This window comes from Abramis brama (assembly GCF_963993115.1).
Source record: "Abramis brama genome assembly, chromosome: 19".
NCBI classification, from domain to species: domain Eukaryota; kingdom Metazoa; phylum Chordata; class Actinopteri; order Cypriniformes; family Leuciscidae; genus Abramis; species Abramis brama.
In genome coordinates this window covers 16,427,698-16,438,756 of record NC_139981.1, presented here as the reverse complement: position 1 = coordinate 16,438,756, position 11,059 = coordinate 16,427,698, and the positions used below count along the sequence as shown (strand labels likewise).

Sequence of the window (11,059 nt, the reverse complement as noted above, 5' to 3'; positions counted from 1 at the left end):
ATAATTCTTAAAAGATAGTTTGAATAAAGAATTATTGCACAGGCGTTCAAGCATAGCTGTAGCTTTGTGCATTAGAGGACAACCTTAGTCATGTAAAAAAGAGAACAAAACCTGTTACTTCAAAGTATCTGCATGATCCTTTAATCACTGTAGTTCTCAGCACTGATTTCTGAGTGGCATAGGCCTGGTTTCACATACAGGGCTTAGATTAAGCCAGGATTAGGTCTTAGTTCAATTAGGACATTTAAGTATCTTTTATAAATGTGCCTTAGAAAAAATATTACTGGTGTGCATCTTGAGACTAATGTCACTGACATAATTTAAGATATGCCATTCAAATTGCTTTCAGCTAAATCAGTGCAAAAATGCATTTTAATCTAGGACTAGGCTTAAGCCTGGTCTGTGAAACTGGGGGTTAAAGTCGTTAGCTTTGTTCTTCATGTAGTCTTTCAATTAAACATAAAATGTGTTCTTTTCTCACCTTTATGTCTTTAGATGTGTATATTCGCCCACTCTAAAAGTCAAGCATTATTTCGACACAATTTCATTATGCTCTTCAAAGTACCTAAAGCTAGAACAATACATTTTTTAAACCAGTTTTAAGAAGTATTTACATATTTAAGTACAGAACTGAGGAAAGACACAGGATTCATAAAACATTAATTCTTTAGTTACTCTCAAAAACATCATCAGTCCTTGAAAAATACTGTTAATATATTTGATTCTAGTCACTGCACTTAAGTTTCAGGGCCATGGTGGAGTTGAATGGTAGCGTTGACACTGGTTCTATGCCAAAGACAACATGTAAACAGAGAACATCAAGCACAAACAAACAATCTTGAAAAATACTGGTGTGATAATATGGATATGACAATACAGTTGTTTATAGTAAACAAAAAGCACATCCATTACTAAAACTATGCAAAGCCAGCGAACTACACAAGTTACTAACTAGGAAATATGCAGGTGAAGGTTCGGTCTGTCCAAAGCTTGTCCAGTGTATGGGAAGATTCACCTTCAGTTGACAACTGCAACAAAAATCACTAACACTTTACAATAAGGTTTCATTAGTTAACATGAATGAAAAATACTTCTACAGCATTTACTAATCTTAGTTAATTTCATAATTCACTAATACATTCTTAAAATCAAAAGTTGTATTTGTTAACATTAGTTAATGCACTGTGAACTAACACGAACAAACAATGAACGACAGTATTTTTGTATTAACTAACATTAACAAAGATTAATAAATACTGTAACAAATGTATTGCTCATTGTTAGTTAATATATTAACTAATATTAACAAATGGGACCTTATTGTAAAGTGTTACCCAAAAATCAAATGTCACACAGACCCTGCTATTATTTAGTCTCAGGAACATATATGGAGTCTTTTTATTTCTGCGTTTTAATTAAACAGTGCAAAATACAAAGACTGATGTTCCTGCCACTGAAAATGAGCTAAATTGGCTGATTTTATAACAAAACAACCACTTAGCTGAACATTTCAAAGACTTTCATTGAAATGATGTGTAAAATATGGTTTGGCTTTAAAAAAACAGTCAAATGTAAACACCTTCATGTTTTTAGCTATAGCTTAATGTTTTAGTAAAAAGTAGTTAAAAAAATAAATACAGTAACTTATAAGGGCTCGAAAAAAAGAGACCTGCTGGGAGATTTTACAGAACAGCAACAAATTCACACATCAAAACCCATAAAACTCCCAAGAAACCAAATCTCCAGCACCATATATTTAAGTGGACACACATTTGGACCAATAAAAACAGATCAGATAACCAGACACAAATATCAAAAACAAGAGGGGTTGACTCTGGTCCTTCAACAAGATGCCTTTCATCAATGAAAGCGATATTTGCGTGCTGGTTTGAGACTAACATAAGTCTTCTTCATGTCTTCTGGTTCTTCTTTCTTGACTAGATGGTAGCGCTCTCCCTTTGTAGTGACCACCTGACTGCCATGATAGCGCACCAGTTTCTTAGGAGCCTGTGGATGACCAAATGGAATGTAGAAAATGAACATCTACGCAATTCATCAATGTTATGCAATGCAGTCACTAAAAATAACAGCAAAAACTCACATCTTTTGGAGTGACTGGTCTGTGAACTTTCTTGTCTTCTTCATTATCAACCAGCATGTACCTGGGATGGGGGGGGGGGGGGGGGGGGGGGTCCAAACGTTTAAATGAGAAGTTTTTATTCTACATGCAGTGACATCCAATATAACAGGTTTGTGCAATAGTTTTAAAGAATCTGAGATCAAGATAACTCACTTTTCTAAAATGCTTGCTTTCAGTTTCTGATCAACTTCAGCAGAAATGGTCTTCCCTTGGTTAGCCTGAAAATATAACATTTTAAAGGCATCTGTGTTATTTTAGTATTGTTTATATACTATTATAGTATTTTATACTGGGTTCATACACATTTTTTCATTTCAAAATTCCATTCTTTTCCAGACTCAAATTTCCAAACCTGTCTGTAGATTTTTTCAGACCATATTTAACATAAAGTGTTCATACAACATTATTTTCAGCATTATTTTTGGTATATAGGACAGTCATCTGTAAATATTTCATTTTCTGTTTTTTTTTCCATTGGTTTTCTTGTAGTGATAACATGATGGGAAGAACCTAAAACGCTTTATAACCTGCATATATTCACCTCTGACACATCGGTTTGATACTGTAAATATGGTTTGATGTTGCACGATCAACAAAAAAGCGAAGTACAGTCAGATTATCGTTTGTTCCTTTATCTGTTGCTGGTTTGAGTGGCACACGCACATTTGTTTAGTGGAGTTCAAAAGAGACTTGCTTATGGTAAAGAATATCCAAATAGAGGTTTTGCAAAATGAAAATGTGCGCCTTGAATTCATTCAGTCGTGTTTGACAATCACTAAACGTCTGTCATGAAAACACCCTGCTTGTATGATAAATTATTTTTTTTAAATTTTTTTTTTGAAATTCTTAATTTTATATTTTAGAAAACTGAATAGGGGCAATAGTCTGGAAACAAAATATGTCCATACTTTTCCAAATGGCGTAGGAACCCTGTTATTAATATTTAGATTTTTGTTATGTGATTTTTTTCATTTATTCATTTCTTATTTCAGTAATTTTGGTACTTTATTTTCGTTTATGTTTTTTGTTGAAGTTTTTCATCTTATAGTTATATTTTATTTCAGCATTATTTCAATTAATGAACATGATTTTTAATAGCCTAAGTTTTAGTTAACAATAACAACACAGAAAGGATTTACACAAACAACAAAAAAAAAAAATAAATCACTAACATCTTTAAAATATAAAAAAACATCCATCTTGAATCAAATTAAAGTGATAACTGGCAAATAGTCTATCATTTTATCTATGATCAGTGTGAATGGAACTTTTCAAATGAACTCACGTGGAGAGACGTTGGGCATGCAAGCTGGACATCTCCCTCAATAATGAGACGAACAGCTTCCTCCATGTCTCCTTTAGCAATAGACAATGCACTTCTGGCCTCAGTCACACTGCATTTGGGAAACATCTCGAGAAGATGCTGCTCCTGGTTATCCCACGAAGATTCACTAACCTGAAAACACATTTCCAGACGCATTCATTAGTAAACCAGCTTGCCAGAATCTGGTACATTATGAATGTTCCTGAAAGGCCCAATACCTGAGCTGTGGCTCCCTCTGCTTGTAATGTGAGGTTGTGTGACTTCTCTATTGACACTCCGTGGGTTAAAACAGAACTTTCAGAGAGAGGAAATTTACCTTCCTCTAATTTTATCTCTCCCGATTCTTAAAGACACACACACAAATCAGTTTAGTGTGGGGGATATTTTCTTGCCTATATTCAGCTGCAGCGCCACACGTTTCAGGACACACAAGCCAGGCCACACGTCTCAGGCTGGAAGTGAAGGGGCGGAGTTATTAAAACATAACATGGCAGAGAGCAAGGTGAGTTGTCTGTAATGTTTCTGTCATTATGTGGTTAACAATTTATTTATATTGTGTTTATATTGTATTTATAACATGTATTTCACATTTTATTACTCGCGCGCTGTGGAAAGCTTAAAATTGTTTTCATTCTTTATCGTTTTCAGCATTTGTCGGACAGTTTGATTACTTTTTAGATTGGGTGTAGTAAATGGGCTTTGCAATGAATATTTGACATTAAATATCCATACTCTGTGTCTTTAAGTATTTGTTACAAAATGAATATGAAGTGAATATTATCTTATAATAGCCTACAGTCGAATGGAAAACACTATAATGTTACATTAGTTAACTATATTGATCAAAATGAATATCAATAAATAATCAGACCATGTATTTTTTAGTAATTCAGATATTGCTATAAAAAAAAAGTACATAAATATAAATCCAATCAAATTCGTGCGAAAAAAAAAATTAATCCATGAGAAAATAGCTACATCAAACAAAAGAAAATTACACAAAAAAAGTTGGCGCGAGACTCGCTGTCTAAACCATTATGGTTCGTCTTCACTTCCGGCCTGAGACGTGTGGTCTGGCTTGTGTGTCCTGAAACATGTGGCGCTGCGGGGATGCAACTGAACTGTCCTGCACACCTGCTATTAGTCATTCAGGTGTGAGGACTTTTTTTTTATCCGCTATGACAAAATGCAATATAATATTATACAAAAAATGTACTTCTGTTATGAAAGGAAAATTACCTGTGTCCCGGGCTGAGGCCAACTTTGATGCCAGATTAAACATCATCTCACAAACTTTGACACTGCATGGTAAAAAACAAATCGAAAAGGCATCGATTCAAATATGATAAAACTTTTAATATAAAATATTTGTAAACCTCAGTTAGGATTTAACTTGGAAGACATCTGCCCAAAATTACCTGTCAATATCCGAGAAACCAGGAATGTAGGCCTCCAACATTTCAACAAACACCTCGACATCAAAGTTTTCCTCCACACTTTCTTGAGATCCCAAATCTTCTAGCACCCCAGTGATATAGGACAAAAGCACGTCATCTAGCGTACTGGTCAAAATAAAAATACGTTATTTACAGATTTGCACGATTGAAGGGGGGAAAAAATATCTAACGTATGAACTCACACGCCCTCACCTCAGATCCGCGTGAGGAATATATGACAAAATGAAGTCGTACAGCGCGTCGTGGATGATTTTTTGGAGATCCATCCTATCTGCAATTGGATAAAACAAAGAAGACAACAGAAGCAATAGCAACTTGTCAGAGAAGCACATCATGAGAAGTTATATAAGGCAAGTATGTCGCATAAAACAAACACGACATTACTGTGGCAGCGTGTAGGAGATTGTGCTCTATTTATGAATAGACAGCACTGTTGTCAACTGAAAATGTGAAGGTTAAGAGTCTGCATAAAACGTCAGTTTCAAATACAGCAAACAAACTATTTTCTTATGCAAAGCATAAATAGTCTAAAAAATAGATTGTTTACGAGATTCGACGTGGATACAGATTCAGTGCAGTTTTCATGCACTTTACTAAATTATTAAGTTAACGTTACATGTGTTGGAAAACATGTTTGCAAGCGATTCCGATAAACTGTTTTGGCAGCCGACGTTAATTACACAATTGAAGAATCAATCTTATGGTTTACATTTTAGAAATAAGGCAGACAAATAATGCATTCATTAGCTGTCAAATAGACACATTTGATACCGATATTATGATTTATCTGTGCTCAGGGGTAGCCGATGGCTAACTAGCATTGTCCCATAACATGCGCAAAGGCCTTTACATGTCAGTCTCACCTTTGGATCAAATCGCACAGCTGAAAGAACAAAAAGAAAAAAATCTTTTCGTAAAAACTGATTACTTCTGCTGCCAAGTTGTCAATAAATCGTAAAATGCTTCGCTAATTCGTTAGCCCTGCGCGCGGTCGCTCAGGTTCAAAACCTAATACGTCACGTCCGCTTTAATGTAAACACACCCTCGTGTCACTGTTTTGATTGCATTTAAAGACTTGCGCAAACGCATTTTATTCTCTTTATACACTATTCTGCTGTATGATACAGATTATTTAGCATTACGTGTATAGAGTTGTCCCAATAGGGTTTTACGCTTGGAGTTCAAATCTTGACTCTGATGCATTACTTGGATGTGTTTTGCATTGTGTTGTTTTTCTATGGTTGAATGTGCTTGAGTATGATTGCTTGCTATAAGTTTTAATTGGGATATAATTTGATAGAACATTGCTTAATGTCATCCTCTCATTCACAAACAAAGGCCAAAGTCACCATAAGCAAAATTGCCCCCCCCCCCAACAGCTAGAGATTTTTTTATTTATTTTCATGTTTAACGATACAGTTTTAACCGTTTATTTTATATATATATATATATATATATATATATATATATATATATATATATATATATATATATATATATATATATATACATCTGTTTCAATAATAAATAAAAACTTGACTATTGCAATACGAATCAATGCAAATAAATGCACAATATTTATATACATTTTTATTAGTGTTATTATGTTAGTGTTATTCATATTTAATTTATTTTTTACATCTATTTTTATGGTTGAAATAAATAACTATAACTACTATAATAAAAATAACAAAAAATATCATTGATAATGTATGGCTGTTATGTGAATTGAATAATTTATGCAAACAATACATTGAATTAGTTAATTTACCTGTGAAATGCAGTTGTTTTCTGTTTAATGCTCAGTGGTGAAATGGCAATAAATGGTTGGTTGCTATTTTTTAATGATCTAGCAAAGAATGTTACTTAGGGAGAACCAATATTGATTAATTAGAAAAGTATGAATATCAAAAAATGTCAGTTATTGTCTGTCTCTAATAGCAAGCAGTGTCTGGTGTTCTAGTGTCTGATTTTTTGTAATGCCCTTACATACGCCAGGTCAGCATCTGTTAGCGCACATATAAGGGATACAGAGAGCTCCAGCGGTTTCTGGTGGTTCAGTGTTATTACACTAGTGTATGCTGTCACGCCTCTTGATTACAAATTGGTTTCATAGATGTTTAGCGCTGCATAATTAATGCTTCATCACGCGTGTGTGTTTTATCCAGCTGCACTGTTTCATTATTAGTACGGGAAATACAGTACATGAGGCTGATAATGAGTCTAGGAGAGGACGTCTCATCTTGGCTGGACTCTATTTAACCCTCTTGGGTCAGTTGCATGTAGAATTGTCTTACAAACTGAATGCATAAATGAAACCCATCCCTATTCCTTAAGTATGTATACTGTAGCTTTGTATTAAGAATATAGCAGTGTGTTCATTTAAGCTTAATACTTCACTTGTTAAGGATGTTGACTACAAAAACACAGCCTACCTGTATAGATATAGGTGCTATAGCTTTTAATATGAACCAGATAATATGCATTTGTAATTTTAAATGCATTTGACTTATTCATAGGAAAAAAAGATCTATCTGTCTAAAGCAGTATGTTTGTGGGGTTTTTTTTCTTGGTATGGGAAGCCAAGTGGAATAAGTTCATGAAACCGTGAATGGAACATCTGAAAATATAAAACTATTGTTTTGCTAACAGACATTGTAGTAATGAATAGTTGAAATAAAAACAAATGTGATGACTTGAATTTTAAATTCCTGGTCTGACCTGTATGACAGTTAAGAACAGTTAACTTTTCAGTTATATTCGTTTTATTGTGGTCTGTTGTTACCCAACATCTATAGATGGTGCTTGATTTTAAGTTTGGAGGATAAATTGTGATATATATTTGGAGATAATGTTTGGTGAGATTCGCGGTGTGAACACTAGGTGGCTGCATTGAGTCATGTTACACTTTCACATCTGACTTGAACAAAAACATTGCAGCGGTTGTAAAAAAGAAAAAAAGAATACATGCATATTTATGGGGTTGTACAGGAAATAGTTTCTGGATGTTCATTTTTAGTTTAATAGTTTGCTGTTTGAGGATTATAGCAAACATTTAGGAAAAAATATTTATTTCAATATAATATTACTTATCTACTTTCTTTAATACCCAAATGGAGTTTGAGCTATTTTGTATAGTATAATTTATTTATTTTATTTTAATATGAAAATGCTGTTTGAGGTATGGATAAAATTAAATTGAAGTTATTTAATTTTCTAAAACGACAAAACAGTACGTGTTAGTTCTTTATTCACTGGCGCTGGAGGAGGCACTGTTAAAGTTCGCCCAGTCTTGCTCTGCATTCTCTTATTTGCCATTACTGACACAAGAGAACTATTTTCCAGTTGAAGGCACGATGTGTCCCATCTGCCAGTGTGCCAGAACCCTTGAGCTCAAGGTGGGCCACTGAGGCCCTGTACTGAACCTGCTGGGACCACTGTGTCATGAAGCACATCCCGTAACAGAGCTTTAACATTCTGTACGAGAAACAATGCACTTACATATGTTCAAATGTTATTAACAGCCCTGATGTTTGTTTTACACACCTGGTTGTTGCTCTGTGCGCTCAGAAACCAAATGAGAAATCAAGAGCTTACAGACGTATCGTGAAAATCTGTATACATTATTTTTTTAGAAGGAATCTTAAAGAGTTTTGCAAGATTAATTTGGTAGTAAGTTTCCTATGAAATATAATTAATTATGTTTGTTATTGTCAATTCATTTTTTATTTACTGTAGATAAATAGATGTCATTACTGATAGATAGATGTCATTGTTGTAGATAAAAATGAATTTAACTTTTTTCATGCATTCCAGCTAACCCTTTAAATTACAATTTAATGACATATTATGGTGTAGTTTTGCGTATTTTTTCAGTATAAATCTGTTTTAGCTTATGTTAACTTCTAACTTTCATTTATTTAATATTTTATAATGGTATTATTTTATTTATCTGTTATAAATGAATAACTACATCCAAAACATTTTGCATTTAAAACATTAAAAGTAATTAAAGGGGTTTTCACTCATAGTTACTGGTATGCTCAAGCATGTCATCCAGCAATGGAAGGCCGGGATCCACAATATGCATATTGTGTTAAAAAAAGAAAGATTTCCATTTGATCAGACACAATAGAGGAAGACTCGATCTCCGTTTTGCAATTTCCTCTCCTTCGTTAGAGGAGCCAAACACGGTGCGAATAAATTTACTGCCAAATTAATTACCTTTTCCCCAACTTTAGACAATAATACCAGAAGCTGTCTGTCGGAACACATCTCTAATTATTTTATTAATGTTTGATTCACAGTTCAGGTACAGCGATTTCACATTTTTTATTAACTTTATTATACTTTGAAGTGAATGTGTATTATTATATATTAAATGATCTTGAATTGAATTACCCAAGTGCCAAAATCAAATCAACAGATTTTTGTTTTTCGTCTCACAGATATTGTTAAAAATTGAACAAATCTATTGTGTAATTGAAGCCACCAAGTTTTATTAATGAGATTTTTTCAAGCTTTCGCAATTTGCCTCCTAAGCCTCAAATGGTGAAATAAATGAATAGAATTGAATCACACAGGCACACTGCATGAAATTGTGCTTTAAAGTTCATCATCACTTATATGAGTGGGGAAGAATTTAGATTCAGTTTTTATATATATATATATATTTAAGAAGAACATGTAGTTTAATGTATTTTTCATTTAAACAGTCTTTCACTTAACTTTGCTATATTCTGAGACAATATACCATTTAAACTAAATGCTACACTACAATTTTATGTTTATTCAATAATAATAAATGATTATTATGCATGTTTTCACTTGTTTGTTGCCAGGTGGTGATCTCTGACTCTTATCTGTTCTGAAAGACTAGTAGCAGGAAACTCAATGTCAAACAGTAGCATGTATTCTGCAGGCATGGCAAACATTATTTAGACCCGCTTCTGTGGCCAGGGTATCAGGCTTGGGGGTCTGGAGCTGTATCAAGCCATCAGAGCTGGCTTATCCGGACTCCTGCAAGGCAATGCTTGCCTTCCCGTCTGGCTCCTGCTTAGATCCTGTCTCAAGGAAATAGGCACCAGACTGGCCACTGCTCTCTAAGACCCACTGCGAACAAGAGGCATAATGCGGTTTTGTGCCGTGGACGCCGACCCACTCTAATGTAGATGAGTTTTAATGCTTGAATAGACCACTGAACATGCGGTAAATTTACCACAAACAAGCACGTCAGAATGTGTTGATTCTAAAATGATATTTAGCAGCCATGTAGCATGTGCAAAACAGCATATTTTCTGCTTTTTATGTAGGTTTCATATGAAATGATCACATTAATGGCAGTTTTATGGCAAACATGCTTAAACCACTATGAGAGGTTTAGTTCTATGATATAAATCATTTGAAAGGTCAGCTTGTCATACTATAAACTCATCTTTCTTTCTTCTGAAAATCTCCACACGAATAGAGCATACAGTATATATGCATGCTATACCGTTTATATATGACAGATCTTATGGCTTATGATGTATGAAGTGCTTCATATCAAATGAAGACCTTGTTTCATGGCTCATACTTCTTATATGACCCTGGCACTTAACTGGTTAAAGTGTGTCCACAATCCATCTTCAGGACCCCCTGCATATTAACATTGATCTGTTGGAAATGAAGAACAGACGTGTGTTATCGTTTACAGTGGGAAAATTTTTCTTTCTGTGATAGATCTGGGGAGCAACATTTCTGACAAATGGCCTTTCTAATGTGTTTTGTTTTCCGTCAATAGTGTGGCTCTTCTCTGGATTGTGGATCAATAGAGGCAAACGCTCTGTGTGGTGGGATTTAAAGGGATAGTTCAGCCAAAAGTGAAAATTCTTTCATTATTTACTCACTTCAGGACTTTCTTTTGTATGTGAACCACAAAAAGAGCGATTTAGCAGAATGTTCAAGCTGCTTTTTTCCATATATTTAATCCCGTATGAATGATGACCATGATTGTTCCTAGGGGAAAAAAACGTCTTTCTAATTAACATATTTTGTTTTCCATGGAAGAAAGAAAGGTTTGGAATGACAGAATTTTCATTTTTGGGTAAACTATCCCTTTAAGATGGCTCTTTAACAGTTTCTTTTTTGCCTTTTGTA

The 11,059-nt window shown here is 34.1% G+C and overlaps 1 protein-coding gene across 2 annotated transcripts; it reads right to left on the bottom strand.

Moving 5' to 3' along the window:
• Positions 1 to 648: 648 nt before the first annotated feature.
• On the bottom strand, positions 649 to 5,955 carry cuedc2 (CUE domain containing 2). 2 transcript variants are annotated; one of them, XM_084094023.1, is made up of 10 exons: positions 5,785 to 5,955; positions 5,114 to 5,192; positions 4,883 to 5,026; positions 4,704 to 4,765; positions 3,683 to 3,807; positions 3,426 to 3,596; positions 2,294 to 2,358; positions 2,102 to 2,162; positions 1,900 to 2,007; positions 649 to 1,028 (listed from the first exon to the last, which is right to left on the bottom strand). In XM_084094023.1, the coding sequence occupies exons 2-10, from the start codon at positions 5,185 to 5,187 to the stop codon at positions 948 to 950; spliced, it is 891 nt and encodes a 296-aa protein (XP_083950149.1). In that variant the 5' UTR covers positions 5,188 to 5,192; positions 5,785 to 5,955; the 3' UTR covers positions 649 to 947. The 2 variants fall into 2 exon arrangements, with proteins under 2 accessions (XP_083950149.1, XP_083950150.1); XM_084094024.1 differs by lacking the exon at positions 649 to 1,028 and having other exon boundaries at positions 1,405 to 2,007; positions 5,785 to 5,945.
• Between the last annotated feature and the right edge of the window lie 5,104 nt (positions 5,956 to 11,059).